This window comes from Acomys russatus, chromosome 2 (assembly GCF_903995435.1).
Source record: "Acomys russatus chromosome 2, mAcoRus1.1, whole genome shotgun sequence".
NCBI lineage: Eukaryota > Metazoa > Chordata > Mammalia > Rodentia > Muridae > Acomys > Acomys russatus.
In genome coordinates, this window is record NC_067138.1 from 29,111,305 (window position 1) to 29,131,588 (window position 20,284).

The window sequence follows — 20,284 nt, forward strand, 5'->3', positions numbered from 1 at the left end:
TGACCAAGCTCTATTTTAAAAATTGGTCTATATGTGTACTGCTCACTAGATGAATGATCCTGAAATATGTACTCTAAAACATTCATTATTAGCTTAATATAGCAATCTGCTCTGGCTCATGTTTCAGTCAGTATATGGTTTTAAAAAACCGTCACTGTCCAAATTAACACAATATATCACTATATTCCACAAATAACTAGAAAAATAAAGCACAAGCCACAAATAGGCAAAAAACCCCACACAGCTTGAAAGAAATGCTGACTGAAATTAAAAAAAAGTTGTATACAGAATGGTGCATGATTTGCCAAGACAACTTATGTTTTAGAAAACTGAACTAGGTAATAGGATTTTATACAAAAGCTTAAGCAGTGACCAATAACTACGCAGGTGACACTGTTAAAAAGCAATGGGTTATATTGCTGACAGTGCCTCGGTCCTTCCATGCTCACACTCTTGTGGCTGCTGACACAGTTTGCACACATATGTGGAAGTCACGCTGAATGAGGCTCAGTGTCTTGTCTGAGGTCCAAATGCTACACTATACTATTTTAGTTAATGTTAATCCCTTTCTTTCAGCCAAGCTAAGGCACTATCAGAAATTCCAAGGGCCATGAGTCTGGCCACTGGAGAATGAAGACAGCATTGGCAAGACCCATCTCTAGTCAATCCTACCTCAAATAAAAGCAAGTGACAATATTTTCTAGCTGCAGGGGGTGGGGGGAGAGCTAATTCTGTGTTACATCCTTGTTAAAATATTGTGCAATTAAAATAAAAAAGCTGCCTGATCTTTAATAGAAAATCTATCACAAAGGGTTTAGTGACCACTGCAGTCAAAAAGAAAGAAAGAAAGAAAAAGACAGACAGACAGACAGAAAGAAAGAAATTTGCTGAATTCCCTCTTACTTTGAAGTATTATTCAAGTCTGTGGGGGCAGCAATAAGCAAAGAAGTGTATATGCGAAGAAAATTAAGACTCTACATTTTAACACTGGTACCCTGGAAGATGTATATTAGAGTTTTGTGCAGGGCAAGAATTAGGATAAAAATATATTTATATATATATACATATATGGCGCCATTCCCATTTCAAAATGCTTTATTTAATATATCCTGGTACTCCCTTTTTTCAATTAGCAGTGAAATACAGCCTATGAAGGCCAACGTCTCAGGTCATTAATGTGACTTCTTAAGCAAATTTTAGATAGAATAAACTAGTGCTTTCATATGTGGTGTTTGTGACCTCTACATAAAAATAGGTTTTCTATTTACTTGTGCTCTCTCACCAAATGTCTTTTCCTTTTTAAATGGTGATTAAAGCAATATTGAACACTAATCATTCAACTAGAGCATTAGGGAAGTGATCTGTTTCATAGAAACTAAGGAAGCAGCTGTGAGGCAAAGAAAAAAAGCCCACTTTCAGAGCAGGAATACCCCAGCCACAGCTCAGGAGCCGCTTGAAGAGTTAAACATGTATTTCTTAATAACATATATAATTTTAATGCCTTTGGAACACTTTTTTTAATAAAATGTAATTTTTCATAATAAAATTTAAATACATAAGTATAAAAACTACTGCTCTACGGTTAAAACCAAGAGCTAGAGCCCTCCAAAGAGCAGCTCGGATTCTACGAAGTGCGCTAGGCGTGTGTGTATCCTATAGTGAAAGCCCCATTCACATGACAATTTACAACTCTCCTCAATTTCTACTACTCCCAGGTATTTTAAATAATGTATAATATTCAGCAATCTGTAATTATGCTTAGAATTATGGGTAAACAATGCAATGTGCAGTGATAGCTTCCCCATACAGGGCAAACGAGTGCTCAGAAATTCAAAAATATTTTCTTCTTCTTCTCCTTTTTTTTTTTTTTTTTTTTTTTTTTTTTTAAAGAGATACATACTCTTCTATAAATCTCCCCTTACCCCTGTCCCAAAAAAAGGAGTCCCAAAGTAAGGTGTTAACAAGTGCTTAATAGATAAGTGTCCCAGGCTGATGCCACAAATGTTTAGGAAAATACACAAGGGACCTTTGATGAAATCAATGGTGGCTGCCTAGCAACAGGAAGCCCATCGCTCCCATGCGCATTGAGTACCACGTCCTTGGTGTTTCATAGTCATTTGGTGTTTGCTTTATTTTCCTTTGTTTCCTCTACAAATTCAACTTATTTGTAATTATTCCTTCCATTTCCCAGAGATGCATGAAAGTGGGATTTTACTGTTTTTGGTTGTTTAAAACTGTGGAAACTCCTCAAACAGCTTTTTAAAGTGTTTAATTTTAAGTTCTCCATCCAAGCACATCAGGGAAAGATGGATGTGCATAAGCAAGTGAGCACAGGGGCAAGGCTGCAGTTCTAGAAGTGACTTTGCCCTGAAAGAGTCCAGTTTCCAGCTCGGGCAACAGTGGATTTCTCTAAACAACCTGGCTTGGCTGTATGTTTTACATCCATCTTCCTGTTGAGGGCTCTATCACCCTGACAACTGAGGCAACCCACCCTGGGTCTCACTTATTTACCGTCTGTTGTCCCACAGTGGATCTAAGACTCTGGACTAACTGTGGACCAACACACAGAGTAAGAACGCTGGTATGCCGAAGCCATCCTGGGAATGGAAGGTGAAGGGCGTAACACAGAACACTTCTACACTGACCCTGAAGCCTCTGATGCCACACATTGCTAATGTAGAGACGACTGGAGTGTGGCAAAAACAGTGTAAGGGGCAGTGCTAACACGGAACAATACCCTGCAACCTCTCTAAGTTTCTTTTAGATACAGATACTAAAACTTTTTTTGTCATATGCTTATATTTTAGCCAGACTATAGCAGTCTTAAAAATATATTGATCTGAAATGATGGTATATTTAAGAAAATACTATTATCTCCCCAAACTGGATTCTTAACTCATTTAAAACACACTTGATCATGAATCTATTTAGTGGCTAGTAAAAATGTAGGACACTTCAGTTATTCACACATATATCATAAGATTTACACTGTACTGCATAGCTGCAAAAAAAAGCCCCACATGTCCAATGCCCACTGCTATTAGACAAAAACGAAAATTTTAAGGTCTAATAGTCATTTGAACACAGGACTTGCAAAATTTAGTGATGATAATGGCGCTTCTATATGAAATAAAACTCCAAGACTATAACTGGCAGTGAATCAGGAGAAACAGCAAACATAATTAAACATGAATGGGTTTAAAGTTTATCAAAGAGGCTAGTTCCTATCACTCACTGGCTTCATAAAAACCCGATATTATACAAAGCAGAAGTTTTTGTATTGTCTTAAAGTAGGCACTAAGATAGAAATGGTCACCGCAGGTGGAGCTACACAAACACCTGATAAAACCCTCAACCCAGACCTTACTGAAATGCCTGGTGGAAACGGGGCAGGGTGGTGCTCGTGCTTAGGCTGCTGGGGAAAGCTGCTGACAGTGAGTGCAGAGAACCAAGACCCACAGTGTTCGCAGGATCCTGAAGATCCTGTGTTTGTGTGGGCAGCTGGGAGACAGAAGGATGTGCCTCATCTTGGGAGTAGCTCATCCCCAGGCTTCCCACTGACAGAGGATTGTAAGGAGGACCATTTAATGGTATGAAATTGAACAACTGAGAGAAATCCAATGCTGGTGTGTTGAGGGGGTCACTGATAGAAACAGAGCTCTTTGACAGGGAGAGGTCCCCTGCACCATCGTCTGGGGACCCACTCTGAGGATCTAACCCTAACTTAGATGACGATGCTTGAGAATCCTGGGATGAAGAGGGTGCGCCACCTTGTAATTCCATCAGGTAACTCTCAATTTCCCCCTTTAACGGCTGTTCTTTTTCAGGAATAGAGATTGCATATGAGGTAGAACTGAACGGGCATTTGAAAGCAAGATGGTGGGAGGGGTGAACAGCATCCATGTCTAGGGGGCAGGTCATTCCCAAAGGTAAAGTTGTTATCATTTGGTGAGCAGACCCAGAGCTCTGCATGGACTGAAATGGAGTGTTATAGAGGTTTAATTGCAAAGTGTTTGTGAATGGCTTTGACAAGAGTTCACCGGAAGGTAAGGACATGACCGGCAGGAGCTCATCTTTTATAGGCACAGACATGTTGCAGGTAAATGGGTCCAGGAAATCTACCGGTTCAGTTTTGACCTTCAGAAGCTCCTGATTATGACTCTTCTTCATATGTCGAGTGAGGTGATCCTTTCGTCCAAACCTCTGTGCACAGTACTGACAGAGGAAGTCCTTTCTTCCTGTGTGCACCACCATGTGTCTCCGGACATCCTTCCGGGTGTAGAACCTGCGCTCGCAGTGCTCGCACTGGTGCCTTTTCTCTTTCACACCCCCGGACGACTTGCCTGCATGAGATTTCAGATGCTCCAGCAGCACACCTGTGCTTTCAAAAGTCTGCAAACACACCTTGCAGGTGAGGTCACCACTGGTTGCAGCGTGCAAGGCCAAGTGTCGCTTAAACCCAAGCTTGGTGTTGTAGCTCTTGCCGCACTCCTCACATTTAAAGGTCTCTTTGTTGGGGTCGTGTGTATGGAGGTGATTCTTCAGATGGTCTTTCCGGTGAAACATTTTCTCACAATAATTACACTTGTGGGTTTTCTCAGGAGAGTGAGTAGCCATGTGCCTTTAAACATAGATATATTCTGTGAGTGATTATCTTAGCAAAATGGTATGCATTCACTTTTCAATGGGCAGCTAAACTACTACGCTAACACACACTCTCTTAATAAAGGATCTACTTAACTACCACATACCACAGGACAGTTAACACACTGCAAAACTTGAGCCATCTAAGTTGCCACTTGAGTGTTGACTGGTTTTTAGCTCTCATTACAGAAGTAAACAAGCAAGACTGAACACATTCATGTAATGTCCATATCCTTCTCATGTAGAACTTTCTGGAAACTCTACTCTCATTAAGCATTTTACTTAAAAAAAAAATCCAAAGACACTAACACAAAAGACTATTTCAAGCTAGCCAATGTCTAATCTACTTAACATTTCCTGTCTGCAAATCAGCTGAGAAATGTGTATACAGATACACACACTTACAATGGCTTCAGACAGCCAACACAAGCGAAAGTATAATCTGAAAGACAAATAGAGTGTAGTACCTTTGTAATTTGTACTTAGAAACAAAGGCCTTGGTGCAGTCTTGTTGTGTGCACTTGTAGGGCCTCTCTCCTGTGTGAGAGTAGGAGTGAACCTTTAATTTCTCAACACTGTTAAAGGCCTTGTCACACAGTTGGCAAGGGAAGTTTTTTCTTGGTTTGGTTTCACCACGCTTACGTTTCCCTGAAGGGGCTTTCTGGGTATCTCTTACTTCTGACAAATCACCAGGAATGACAGTGGCCATCGCAGCCTAAACCAGGCCTTCTTGTTGGACACCTGGGAACTGCCCAACTCCACTAAGTGATATAGCTTTAGGTGGCTTCTCAAGTTTCATGTGGTCGTAAAAGAAAGCAAAAAGGGACTGGAAAAAAAAATAAGAAACAACTAGTTTGTAACTAAACTCAATTTAAAAAATTACTTGCTTTGCGATGCTTTTGAATTAAAAGAGAAACCATAAAATGGATTCAGCTGGTCCAATGTAATATCTGTAGGTTTCTTTGTATTTTCCAAAACAGATATACACGCATTGCTCAGAATGAACAGTTCATACATACCCCGAAATTCCACCTGACAAATGCGGTACTTAGGCATAATAGTAGTGAATTCAGGAACTCTCAAAGCATGACTCTAAAGGTGGCACCAGAGACTTGTTCTTAGAAGGGATCAGAAAACACATCTTAAAGCATGTCTATGCACGGCAGTCTGTGCACATGGATCACATGAACAAACAGGCATGTAGAGCACTTGGCAAAGCCCAGAGTCCACAGAGGAAGCTGAAGCCCAGATACTACAGTGCAGTGAGTGCTCACCGGCCCCAGTGAGACCTGACCCTTTAAACCAGCACTACAGCACTAAGTGATGCCTGGTCAGGGGCGCGAATGACTTATGTTCGTAGCAGGTAATCTTGAAATGGTAACGCCTTTGGACAGCACAAGGTGAAAAAATGCAGATCCTTGTCATTTGGGGGAAGTACTGTTAGTTTTTACATCACAGAGAAGATTATTCCTACTGGGGGCGCTGTTAATAAGCCAGAGCCATTAGGCCTCCTCAAGAGCTGCAGAGACCAGCCTGTGACACATCTGAACCCAAGTGTGGCGCACCTGTTCAGATTTCTTTCTCATAGTGCACAACACTTGTGCAAGAATGCATCGTCACAGAGGTGTCTCAGGCTGGGCGAAGGTGTGTCAGGGTTTAATTCACTACCGATGCTGTGAGAAAAAATGAAAGGTGCATACTGTACAATGAAGCATATGTTGTTAAAGCGGAATAAGTAAACTTAAATAGAAACCTCCATAGATAAGGAAGAGTAAACACAATTAACTCTATTTCTCAGAGTAAGAAAATGAACTCCTTGAACACTCTACTATTAATAAATTAAATCAGTGGCTCTCAACCTTCCTAATGCTGTGATCCTTTCATACGGTTCCTCATGTTGTGTTGATCCTCAACCATACAATTATTCATTGCAACTTCATAACTATAATTTTGTTACTGTTATGAACCGCAGTATAAATATCTGCTATATGACCCTGGTGCGGGTTGTGACTCATAGGCTGAAAACCACTGAGTTAAATGTTTCCTCAAGGTTTCTTAAGGTAATTTTGAGGGGCTCTTCCAATAGACCACAGAAGTGATAGCACTCATAACCCCTTTTAAAAGGATCTGATCATTAAATATAGTTAAATGACTTATCAACTAATGAGTCCAGACGCTAGTGGGCAGAGCAGACATATCTGCCATCCTATTGTATATATTTAAAGAAAACAACCAATGTCCTTATCTCACCTGTGTTTTGGTGTTAGATTGACACATGCCTTTACACAATTAGGTCTTTTACACTCACTCTCACAGATTACAGTTAAAAATTTTCATGAGGGGCTGGAGATGGTTCAGCAGTTAAGGGCACTGGTTGCTCTCCCAGAGGTTCTGAGTTCAGTTCCTAGAAACTACAGGGTGGCTTACAACCATATGTAATGGGATCTGATGTCTTCTTCTACTAGGCAAGCATGCAAGCAAATAGAGCACTCATGCGCATAAATTATATAAAGAAATAAATTTTTAAATCCCCCCACCCCCCAGAATTCTAAGTACCTACATTTTGGTAACACTTAAGTGTGTTACACCTTTTTTGTCCTTAGCACGGAGGCTGCCACTAAGTAGAAAGAACAATAGTAAGCCACTATTCTGATTAAAGCAGTGCAGCATTCAGCTAAGCTGAAGATACACAGGTTCTTCTCTTAAGACAGAGGCAGTCCTTTGCACTGTTCTAAGTATCAGGAAGTTTCTCTTGCACTTTACAAATGATATTAATATGATGCAACCAGTTTCACAGCACTGATGCAGCTGTTAGCTCTGACCTCACAGCACTGATGCAGCTGTTAGCTCTGACCTCACAGCACTGATGCAGCTGTTAGCTCTGACCTCACAGCACTGATGCAGCTGTTAGCTCTGACCTCATAGCACTGATGCAGCTGTTAGCTCTAGGTGTGGATTTTCTGAAGCTAAAAGATTTGTTCTTTTCCTGTTATGAGCTCATTCAAAATGAGATGCTTTGCCCCCTCCAAGTTAGAGATAAATGGCCACTCTTCAGACAAGTCATGACAGTAAATTAGTCAAAAGCTTTAATTTAATTTTTAGTGTGATTTCCTCACTTGATGCTTTCACAGACCCATTTAGACTGTGCACAAGTTAATCATTCTCCAACTGCAGAATCAAAAGGGAATGCAAAAAAAAAAAAAAAAAAAAAAAAAAAAAAAAAAAAAAAAAAAGGGGGAATGCAAAGTGTCTAAATAACTAGGTTTGAAAACTGGTCATAATCACCACTGTAACAACACAGTTGTGGTGCTGAGGACCCCAGAGAACGAAAGCAACTTTAATGAAACCACTCCCCATCAAGATATTAAAAGGGCACCACAAAGGAACACACAGTGTTTGACCACATTAACTTGGCGACACTCAATACGAAGCAGCAAATGGATTAACTCTGGATGTACAGACTGAGCAATGAGGGATTGCGCTGATATCAAATATTACACTTTTCTAAGACCAGCTGAAAATTTTCATGGCTGATAATGCTTTCATATTTTAATCCATTATAAAATTCAAATTACTTATCATAGGTACATTTACAATTTTAGGATCAATATAAAGTTGTGAATTTAACATCTTATAAAAATTGTATTCATAATATGTTTATTGACCAAATACTTTAAAGGCACATGCATAGAATGAGTGATTTTTGTTCAATGAATACCTGATTAAGGGTGGAAAAAGCTTCAAATTTTGCTCTTAGCCAGTCCCATTAACTCTTCGTGGAAGAGAGCAGAATCCAGCCCTTCCCATTTTGGCCAATCTATGAAGAAGTACAAAAAAGAATGGACCATAATATAAATGGAACTAGAGTGTAAATGACAGAAAATCAAGCATGGACAAACTGCAATTTCATAGCGCATGCTCACATTCCACTCTGCTGACAAGTCGTGCATTAATTCCCACCAAAAGCTTGTTTTCATTAGTTGTAAGCACACTTTACATGACCAAATTAATGCACAAATAAAAAGAAAAAGAGTATACCTAGAAAAAGAAAAGCCAAATTGTGATGCTGAATGATTCCCCACTTGTTAATTAAAAAAAAAAAAATTAACCAAGAGAAATGGCTATTAAGTTCCTGCCTGTAAACAAAGCTGACACAAATCCATTAAGGTTCATACCAAGGAAGACACATTCAGTTTCCTCGTGATCTGCTCTGCCACCCACACTGCCCACCCTTGTGACTGGGCCTTCTTAGAACCACCCTTTTGCTACTTGCAGAACTGCCAATTTACACCAAAGAATGCTGTATGGAGGGTTGGCATGTAGCAACTACTCTGCTGTTCAGATTCCAGGCACATGTGAGGGAAGTTAAATATAGGTTTGCTACAGGATGCAGGTGTCAGGGAAAAAGCAGTATCTGTTGAGTGGGAAAAATCTTAAGGTATCTTCAGGATGCATGTTAGTAGCAAGGTCTTTAGCAGATTGACAGTACACATAGAGACGGTGTTAGTATTTATGAATGAAAGAAGAGGCAAGAACAACAATGGTATAAAGTAAAAAAACTATAATTGTCACAAAGAATACAAGGAAAACGGTGGTTAGTAATCTGTGATTATTTTAATTAAGTAGTCAGAAGTATTAATTAGGAAAACTTGAGAGAGATGATAAAAATCAAATAATTAAAAATCAGTAATGAAAGGATATCTCAGTGACAGGTTAGGTTAAAAAACTTTTAAAGTTGTACAACAATCTAATATTTCTTGAAATAACACCTTCAAATATTTTCAGAATTTGATAAAATATAAAGATAATATGCAAAGAAAATATTTAATAGAGGACATTCAAGCATCATTACAAAATTACTGAGGGTATATAAGAAACCACTATTATTCTCATTATTTAAAAGAAAATAAAATTTTAGATGAAGATATCTTTAAAAGTTCAAGCAAAAGCCCCATTTTTATAGAGCATAGGACATGCATAAGTGGAAGAACATCAAAATTGCAAAATAGCAAAATTAGCTTGGTAAATACTTACTTGCCCAGGACACACACTGAATATTTGGTGTGGTAATTATGAATATGAAAGGTCATTTTACATACTGTTATCTGAATAATGTAAATACTTTACAAATAGAGTATTTTATCTTTATCTTATCTCTGTAGTCAATGACCCGAGATGGCTGCATAGATCATCATTGCTACTGAGCTGTATGACAGCATCTGTGTGGTGGAGATGGGGCTTGTATCTTATATTGTGACGTAGTCAATGACAAGGGCAGGTTAGCAAACCAGCCTGCATGTGAGTAAATCCTGTCATTACACCCAAGGGATCAGAAGAAGGTTCAGTGATATCTTTTTTTCTATGAGAACTGCCAAATAAAATCTCCAAAGGAAGTAAGAATTAAAAAAAAAAAAAGTTTAAAAGACAAATTGCAACATAAACTTTAAATAACTTAATTAAACATTAAAATAATTGGCAATTTTGAGTAGATGATTTGAGCAGAAGTAAATCTAAGACCAAAGTTTACTAGCAAATAATAAACTTGTGCATTTTTGTTATAAATTGTACTGCTTGCCAAACATGTTCATAAAATTCTATTTACCCCTAATTGTACTGTGGCATTTTACAACAGAAATGCTTTAGTAGTTATGTATCTAAAATAATCCATAAATATAATTGTCTACAAATTACCCCCATTGTATATTTTATAGCCAGGAATAAAATTATAAATAGAGCCATCATATTTAGTTTATCTTAAAATATAACTCCCAAATTATGGTTAATTTTTCTAAATTTTACTCTACTTTGAATTTTTATTAGTTGCCAAATAATTTCAAAGAACCACTCATTATTTCCCAAGACAAAGGAAATCAGGAGTTGATGAGAATTATTTGTATTCTAGAATAAACATAAAAATAAATAATACAGATTTTATATGTAGGTAGTTCCTACTGGAATGTCAATTAAACTTATCTGTGTATTCTCTTTTGTGGCCTAGAGAGGGGCAGGGAGAGAAGTCTTATTACTCCTCTAAAAAGTCTGTAGCCAGGAAAATTTACATTGATGTTTTTCTTTTCTAGTTAAAATAATTTATCAAAGATTGGTTACATTTTTGGAGTGATGGAAATTCCTCTTTACCTTTGTCTAAGGAACTGTAAAAGAAGGCAGAAAATACACAGACCCATTCTATACAGCTCTACAGCGAAACGCTTCAGAACACACCCCAGCTTCTGATGATGCCCAAGCACACACACGTCCTCTACTCCTACTCCAAGGGTGATTCTGTAACCCATAGAAGCAGTAGTTAAGAGGAAGATTATAGACTTGGGCACAAAGGTTCATCTTCTTATGCTTTATTTTATTCTTAGGAAATAGTGGCTCATGAAGGAAAATAACAAGCAAACAAACTGCATGTCAGAGGGTCCACTGAAAGCAATTTCTATGAGATGTCAGCCAAGGGACAGGTCTACACAGAAATAGGTTTTTATTTCAAGTCTTATGGTTCTGAGAGTTGATTTGTTAACAGTTGTGAATTCTGAACAACACTTACCTGAATCAATAATTTTCTTATTTCTAAAAGTCAAACAGGTTTTGCTAAGACCAAATGCTAAGGTCACCAAAGATTGTTCTCCCTTATACTAATCATAACAAACCATTAGCTCACAATTCAGAAAAGTATCAACATGCACGTAAGACATTTCCAATAGTTTAAATCCTAGAAGGAAACTTAGTAGTGATAATGCTTTTTTATGTATGAAACACTATCAGAATCTTGAATACTACAAAGGAGATGAAATAGATTATGTAGCTGAATACAACTTTGAAGATGGCATACCACCATATTTGGAACATTGCTTTAAAATATCATTGATCCTAACTTGGAAATTCTTGTCAGTCAGCTCTCAGTCTATAGAGTCCCGTGCTAAAACAAAAACAAAACCCAAAACCCAAACTATCTTGTAATTAAAAAAAACCCGAAGAAACAATAATGGGGTGAGTATGATCAAAATGCATTCTATACATACATTAGACTGTCAAAAACTGAAAATTAAAAAGAGAAAACAAATGCAAAAATCAAGCAAACAAAAAAGACCTTCAGAGAATGAACAATCAGCTGCAGGCAGCTCAGGGCAGGGTCAGGCCAGTTTTATTCACTGCTGTTTCCCATAAGTGACAGTAAAGTAACTGTTGAATGAACAAGAAAGATTAAAACAGAGTAAGTGCTTACCACGGACACAATGACCTGCAAGCTTGCTCATCATCATAGCAGACAGAGACAACACATACATTTTCCAGTCCAAGATAAATGCTAGCACTTAGAGTAATTTAGCGACGCAAACTGTTCACTTTGCCAGCATGCTCTAACTGAGGGTATTCTTACAGAATTAGCTGGCATGAGCAGACAGCATCGACCCAGCCCCATTCTTAATAAAAATCCTTCCAGTGAAAACATGCCTGGTACCTGGGCTAGCTGGCCTGAAGCACGAAAGAAGGCGATACACCTGGGTGGAGTTAGTGATGGCTACAGAGAACGGAGGAGCAGCAGAAAGCCCACTGCGAAGCAGGAAGCACGGGCAAGGTGTGCAATTAACTCACCTGAATGTCGGGTCCTCAAGAACTCAGTACTGAGACTTGAGCAAGGCCACAGCACTTATTTTCCTACATTAGATGTCAGTTAATTAGTCAGTAAAACTAAGGGTGCCTTTTGAAATTTTTCAACATTTGTTATTTTCTACTTTTTGAATACCTGGTTAAAGTGTAGTTCTAGGATAATCTTTTCCAACTTTACCACAAAATTAGTCCTAATTATATCTAGAAGCATCTTATATTTAATATAGAGCAAAAACTTGGAGAAGTGAAGGCAATGGCCCATCTTTTTGTTTTCTAAGGACAGACAGGGAAACGTCCACAGATTTCAAAGTTGCCATCCCAAAGTTCCCAGGAAGTCTACCACTGGTCCTCCATTCTCCCTCTGGCCACAAATGCTCTAGATGGCCCTTAGAATCCCAGCCACCCAGGAGCATGGACAAGGCAAACAGATGTAATTCTCCCAATTCCCAATCCTTCCCTTGGTTATTTTTCCTACGGTGTAAGAAGGCCAGTGAGGTACAGAGGATTAGGGAGATGTAACTCAGGAGTCAGCACTCATGTCTTATGTGTATGCGAGAACCTCTATGATTGTGCATCTTTATGAAAATGAAAACCAAGACACACAGAGTATACCAGGCATTTCTCTATCTGTGTAGGGAAAGCAGTCCTTGCAAACAGGAAACAAAAGAGGAATTGTGAAAGGGGAAGTGATAATGGTGAGCAGGAGGTGCAGATAACAGACATTAGGACAGTGCAAAGTAAAAGTGTTTAATCAACACTATTAACTGGGATTTTCTGGGCCGCTAAAAATGCACAACGCATTCCCATATGTGCCATGCAGCTGCACTAGAGAGGAGGCAGCCCACGGGTCAGGTTCCCACCTTGTGGCGAACTCACTGTTACGAACATGAACTGTGTGAGTTGCTGGGGAAGCACAAGAGCATCTGACATCAACTACCCTAACACCCTGAAACCCCCAGACATTCAGAGTATGTCTTCCTTCTACAGGGAGCAATTACCTAACATAATTCAAATTGCAGAAACAGAATCCAGGTTTCGTATCTAACACTCAGACACTCACATCACACCTATGGATAAGCTCAGGAAAGGCAGACATGAGATGGAGTGTAAGAAAAGTGCTAAAGAAGCTGGGTGGTGGTGCACACCTTTAATCCCAGCACTCGGGAGGGAGAGGCAGGCGGATCTCTGAGTTCAAGGCTAGCCTGATCTACAAAGTGAGGCCAGGACAACCAGGGCCACAGAGAGAAACCATGTCTTTAAAAAACAAACAAAAAGAAAAGAAAAGAGCTAAAGAAAATCTTAGTTACACAAGTTCATGAGAAAATCAGTTCTCAGCTACCTTAAAGTAGTGAGCACTGTAGCCGTAGGTCATTGCAGTGTGAGGAGGGAGCAATACTGCCCACGCTGCATACTGATGCTCAAGGGCACAGTCCAGTCCTCAGGGAAGGCTCCGCACCTGCCGCCAGTCTGTCCACCTGTGCTACACTGTGTGGCTGTCAAGGATAAGGTCACAGCTAGAAATAAGACCTCTTTCTATCCTCACATCACTGAGATAAATAGGGTTAGTTTTGGGCATCATCACCATCACAAGACCTGATAGCTGTATTCCTTGACCAATCCACTTGAAAACCATCTTTCTGTCACCGAATCCTTTACCTTGGAGACTAATAGTTACCTTTGTATCCCCAGCACCTAGCCAGTGTTCTGCAATGCAGCAGCAATCTAATAAATAAATTTTATTTATTTATTTATTTGACTTTGACAGTGTTTCCCTGTGTAGCCCTGGATGTCCTAGAACTCAGAGAGACCCACCTGCCTCTGTCTCCTGAAAGCTGGGATTAGCTGATAAATATTTGTTAAGAAGAACTAGAGTAGGATTTCAGGGATCACAGCCACGAGGGGAAACATGCTGTGAGCTCTGGAAATTCCAATGAGGTGTAGAGCAAGATCAGAAAGAAAAACAAAACAAAACAAAACAAAACAAAAAACCAGCACAGTTAAATGGTTAGTGCACTTTGGCAGAGGGGCAGGAACTGAGACACCAGTACAGCCATCTGACAGCCACGGTGCTTCTACACCCCAGCAAGCGGCCCTGCCTGGGCAGTACGAAAGCGGGGGACTCGCACATGCTATTCAGACCAGACAGGCCTGGACACTAGCTATGGGCATTCCAGAAACTGTCCTCACATGTTCTGTCCTAGAACCCCATAAGCATGTATGCCCTGTACTGATCACAATTCATTGTTTACAGAAAGAAAAAAAATCATACAAAGCAGAATTCCAAATCCTCTAATGAGAATATGCTTCACATAAGATTAAGATAGGAGGAAGACATGGAAAATACCAGAGAAAAAGATTAATTGATTACACAATATAGGGGAGTCAAAATCAGTCATATTTGTATAAACAGAGTATGGTTCAGAAAAGTTACTTTTTCTGTTTTAGCTACTAAAAATAGCTTCACAGTGATTGGACTCAGTGGGTTAAAATAACAATTCTAAAAGGAGAACCTGAAGAAGGGAGGGAGATATAATTCAAAGTCCTGGGGTGACCTGGAATCAGGGGGTGGTAGGCGAATGTGACACACTGTGCACATGTATAAAAATTCCAAAATATAAACAAAACCCAAAAGCCCCTGTAATTAAACAAGATCCATTAATAACAGTTTAAAAGATAAACTACAAAACTAAAACAACTACTAACAATTCTATTACAAATATTCTAAGTATAGAGATGGCTAAAATATGCTAACTTGATTTTGTTTATTCTCCATAGAATGCTGTACTTATTAAGATTAATTTTTGTCCCTTTAATTGTTACGCTCTCTTCATGTTTCTCATGCTTAGTTCTCAGCTCAAGGCCTAGTTTCCCCAGGGGCCCTGTCTGTCAAAGCTTAGGAGTTTGAGCCCATTGATACCTTTTCCGGGGGCTCCTTATCCTGGCGTATGTGGCCCTGGCCTCTAAACTCCAATCCTGTCCTTGCCGTCCCACTAACAGACTTACCTGGCTCAAATCCACGTATGCTTGGGGTTCCCAAAGATTTCTATATCTCGAGTTCGAGTCTGTGCCATTGAGGTCTAACCACAGGTGGGATATCTAGATGCATTTGTGTGCCCTCTTCTCATCAAGGGTAGGAAGCTGCTCTGCTCACACTGGGCTCTATCCTTGCCCACAGTTAGTAAGATCCTCTTAACACACACCACACACACACACACACACACACACACACACACACACACACACACAGATTCCATGCGATAGTTTACCACCCAGTGATACCCAGAGTAGCAAGAGTTTGTGAGCTCACCCGTGGGCTCTGTCACAGGAGAAACAAACAAGCTTTACAGAAGCTATGCATTCTGAGGCAGGGCAGCTGCTCTTTGTCTATTGACCAAACATTTTACTGAAGTCCTGCAGATCAGTGCACACTGGCAAGCTCCAAGATCCTAAGTGGCATGCTTATTATGTGGCATGCTTTTCAAAGCCTTTACTATTATACCTTACATAATTAAGGACCTAGAATAAGTGGTCACTTTGAAAACCATGCCATATAATGATAAAAGCCACCTACCTGAGGCCCTGTTCCAAACTCTAGTAAGGCCACTTTATTAACAGACCATCACAGAATGAAGCATTCTGGGTGCCCAATACCACCAAAGCAGCACCGAGAGGCAACCTAGGAAGAGAAGAAGAATTAGTTTGAAATTCCAAAAGTCAGGTTCGATCTAGTTAATGGCATATGAGCCAGATAATTTTTCATTCATTATCAATTATCTTTGTACTTTATGGGGGGGGGGAATCGATCTTAAATCCTGTTAGAAACATAATATTTATAATATATTGGAAAGTAAAATGTAAATAAATTAACAAAGGACTTATATATTTCCTTTGAACCATGGTTATCTAGATTACTTGTATTTCATTTAGCTATTATTATAAGATTTCTGGTATTTTTTCAAAGTAATCATTTATTTTTTTTATATATTCTAAATATATTCAGTCTTCTCTATAGCATTTTCAAAAGTTATTTGTCACATCTTTCTTGTTCTGAGCAAACACTGTGCCGTGTGAGTGATCTCAGAAGGAGTGCAAACCACATGATGGCCAAGGGTAGAAGCAGGATAAAGAAACAAGCTCCTTCCTTAGCTTATCTCATGACTTTTATGTGCTTTAAGTGAGTTTCTTGAGGCAGACCCACCTTCAACAATATAGGAAGAAAAGTCAAAATGTATTCTGAAGTATACCATGTGTGCAGTAAGCCTTGGCATTCCATGGTTGCAAATGATGAGAGTAGGACATCCAGGAGCATAATCAAGACAGAGAAGGGAGGCCCCCAGGTCTACATTGAAAATCATCCACTTCCTGTCTGGAAATGAAAGCCAATGCCCAGTTCCTTGTGCTACTCCTCCACACAGTAACAGATGAGTACCTGACACCGACACAGTAAATATGACCAACACCCATTACATACAGGACTGACCTGAATCACCATAAGTACTGACAGATGTGCTCTCTGTTTTGTAGGAGTGTACAAACTAGTGGCTACCTTTTGGACAGTTAATAAACCCTGCCATGAGGCGGTGCTGGTGAGACCAGTGAGCAACAGTCTTATACAGGACAAGTGAAACAGGTAGTCCCAGACTACTATCATTTCTCAAGACTTGCCTTGAAGAATGTTCCCTTAAGAAAGACCCTCCCTTCAAAAAGTATTTTTCAGAGAGTGACACCTTGAGACCCCCAGCCATTGGGTTCTAAGATGACCTCTGATTGTAGTGTACTATTGTTTACACACTTTTTGAGGACTGAAACAGATACAGCACAGCTCCAATGCTGTCGATGTGTCCACGAAGGAATCAGGGACTCTGGAAAACACTGAGAACAACAAATACCTGGGGAGGCAGGAGGAGAGGAGAACATGTTCACTTACGTGAAAGATGTGACCAGAGGAGCAGGCCAAAGACAAGGTGACAACCAGTAAAGGGAACACTTCCCAGAAATAAGACGGCTTCTATGTTAGCATTCCCAAAGCAGTAAGAGTAGGCGGGCCACAGGCAGTGAAGCCCTGCTTGCAGGCACAGTCCAAACAAACGGACACCAACAGCTACCACTAGGAGATAAAACTACAGAGTTTCCCAAGGAAGGGAAGGAAAAGTGGCAAAACTGAAAAATAATGCTACTAAGAGCCACTCCACCACCCACAAACATTGCCAAGCAATAGACATTTGGACAGAAAGACACTCACTTTAGCAATAAAAACTATAGGCAGCAGGGGATGGGGGAGTCATGAGAAGAGGGGCAGATAGGAACTATGAAAGAAGCCTGGCTGCTTGGCGGTAAAGGGCTTCCAGCAAGATGATGTTTTCTTTTCTTTTCTTTTCTTTTTTTCTTGGTGATAAGATGATGTTTTCTTTCAAAGCATCTAACAACAGAAGAGAAAGGAAAAGGGAAGGAGACAGGGAAGGAGGGGAGTGGGGAAGAGGAGAGAAGAGAGGGACAAGAAGGAAAAGGAAGGAGGAGGGGCAAGAAGGGAGGGGAAAAGGGGAGAACCAGAAGGGAGGAAAAGGGGGCAGATGGTTTAGTTACTTTCCTACTGCTCTGATAAAATACCTTGACAGTATGACTTAAGGGTGGTTTACTTTGCTTTCAGGGCACAGTCCATCCCACAGGGATGTCATGGCAGCATGAGCTGCGAACAGTTGGCCCATTGCACCTGGTCAGGTGGCAGCTAGCCATCAATGCTTGTACTCAGCACTCCTCCTTTTCATACACTCTAAGACCCAAGCCACAGAACGGTACTCCATCCACTTTTAGGATGCTCTTTCTACTGCAATTAGCCTATGCTTGGAGGGTAAATGCGCCCTCGCTGGCAGCGCCCAGGAGCTTATGTCCCCGGTGATTCCAGGTCTTGATAAACTACACTAACCATCCCAGAAGGGGAAGGGAGGGAGAGAAAGGAGGAAGATAGAGTGTGTCTGAGTGTGGCCAGAATGTAGGGAAGGAGCTGTGGAAAGCTGCGAGGCCTTCTAGACCAAAAATCAGAACAGGACCCAGAGAAGGCCATCAGGTGTCAGTTTGGAGGAAGAAAGTCACTTCTCAAGCTGCCATGGGGGTATGTATGTTCACCTGCTCATCTTTTCTTGCCCTAGAAAGAAATTCTGTTTCTTCACATTGACTAGGGCTGAACAGAAGGGTCCTGTTTGCAGCTTAAGAATAGGGAGCAACGGAGTAGACTGAGGAAAGACAGAGGAAGGAACCAGGACTTCCTCCAATTTTATGAAACAACAAACAACTTGCTACAAAGAACGCAATCTCTTAGTTACTGTTGGTGCATGAGTAAACTGCTGAATCTGTCCTGGAAAACACTGTAGACATACATAAAGTTCTTTAAAATCTAAATACACGGACTTGTTAATTTATTTTTAAAAGTTAAAGCAAGAGAGTGAGAGAGGACTTAAGCATAAAGTCAAATATATTTTAAGAATAAAATTGATGTTTCATAAAATTGATGGAAGTCAGTGTATATATAACAGCTATTAAAACCTACCAAGTTTTACCAGGTGGTGGTGACACACACCTTTATTCCCAGCATTTGGGAGGAAGAGGCAGGTGGATCTCTGTGAATTCGAGGTCAGCCTGGTCTACAAAGTGAGTTTGAGGTCAGCCAGGGCTACACAGAGAAACCCGGTCTCAAAAAAGCAAAGCAAAACAAAACTCTACCAAGTTTAGGATCATGAAATTACATGGAAAAAGCAGTGCAAGAATTGAACATATTAGGCCATATGGGAAACAATATTAATTTTACTTAATTAATTTTTGTTTTTTTGAGACAGGGTTTCTCTGTGTAGCCTTGGCTGTTCTGGACTGTTTGTAGACCAGACTGGCCTGGAACTCACAGAGATCCACCTGCCTCTGCCTCCCTGAGTGCTGGGATTACAGGCATGTGTGCAATATGTGCAGGTGTCCTTAGGCCAGAAGCACTGGGGGTTGTTAGCTGCCTATTGTGGGTGCTGGAAATTTAACTCAGGTCCTCTATAAGAGAAATAACTGCCAAGGCATCTCTCCAGCCACAATATGAGAATTTTTAACCAGTGGTACGAAGAATCAGTACAACTTTGGAAAGTATCCATTTAAACTTACCATCATCGCACTCAAACACTTTCATGTACTTAGGTAACTTCCAAAGATTGATAAGATGAAAACTGAATACTCTTCTTATATAATAATGTCTTATTTTTACAATTAGAAACTTCTATTTTTACCAAAAAGAATGTTTTCAACAGATGACACTGGAAAAGTTTGATGTCCATATACCAAGAAATGAACTCTGAGTCAAACTTCAAGCCATATACAGAACTTTAGTCTAAGATGGATCAGGCTTAAATGCAAGATCTTGTCTGTGTAAAACCCAAGCTCTAAACATTTTAGAAGAAAATGTTAGAGAGGAAAGTATCTGTGAGCTGTGCGAAATGTGTTCACAGCCATAAATGCACAACTCTTAAAACAGCAAACTGATAAAGTGGATTCCAGAAAAACTTAAAAATAATCTTCAAAAGACACCACTAAGAAAAGGAAAAGCTAGGACGCTGGAGGACAAAGAACCATTACAGAATCTCTACCCGATAAAGAACTTGTATCTAGAAAAAGAACTTCCAAAACTCAACAAAGTAACAATAATTCAATTAAAAATTATTTAAAAAAAGACACAAACAGGTATTTCCTCATGAAAATATATCAATAGGGGCTGGAGAGATGTTTCAGTCATTAAAGTATTTGCTGCTCTTGCAAAGACTTTGAGACTGGTTCCCAGCACCATATCAAGTGGCTCACAATTGCCTCTAACTTCACAGCTCCTGGCAATCTGGTGCCCTCTTCTGTGGCCACCTGTACTCACATGCACATCCTCCCACATAGATAAACACATATACAAATAGTTGAAAATAAAAAATATATTTTAAAAAAGAAAGTATACTAGTGGCAAGAATTAACCCTCCATGAATAGATACTTGGCATCGCTGGGTACAGGAGAAAT

The 20,284-nt window shown here is 39.8% G+C and overlaps 1 protein-coding gene across 6 annotated transcripts in view; it reads right to left on the reverse strand.

The window, feature by feature from the left end:
- Positions 1–3,011: 3,011 nt before the first annotated feature.
- The window catches only part of Plag1 (PLAG1 zinc finger), a 39,238-nt gene continuing 21,965 nt past the window's right edge, over positions 3,012–20,284 (reverse strand). The window contains exons 2-6 of one of the 6 annotated variants that reach the window (XM_051159759.1): positions 15,827–15,931; positions 11,738–11,829; positions 8,363–8,461; positions 5,112–5,470; positions 3,012–4,621 (exon numbers count right to left, since the gene is read on the reverse strand). In XM_051159759.1, coding sequence (XP_051015716.1) covers positions 3,364–4,621; positions 5,112–5,353 — 1,500 coding nt within the window. In that variant the 5' untranslated portion in view covers positions 5,354–5,470; positions 8,363–8,461; positions 11,738–11,829; positions 15,827–15,931 and the 3' untranslated portion in view covers positions 3,012–3,363. Of the gene's footprint in view, positions 4,622–5,111; positions 5,471–8,362; positions 8,462–11,737; positions 11,830–12,240; positions 12,595–15,826; positions 15,932–20,284 lie in introns of those variants that run through there. The other 5 variants (XM_051159786.1, XM_051159749.1, XM_051159768.1 and 2 more) reach the window with 5 other exon arrangements.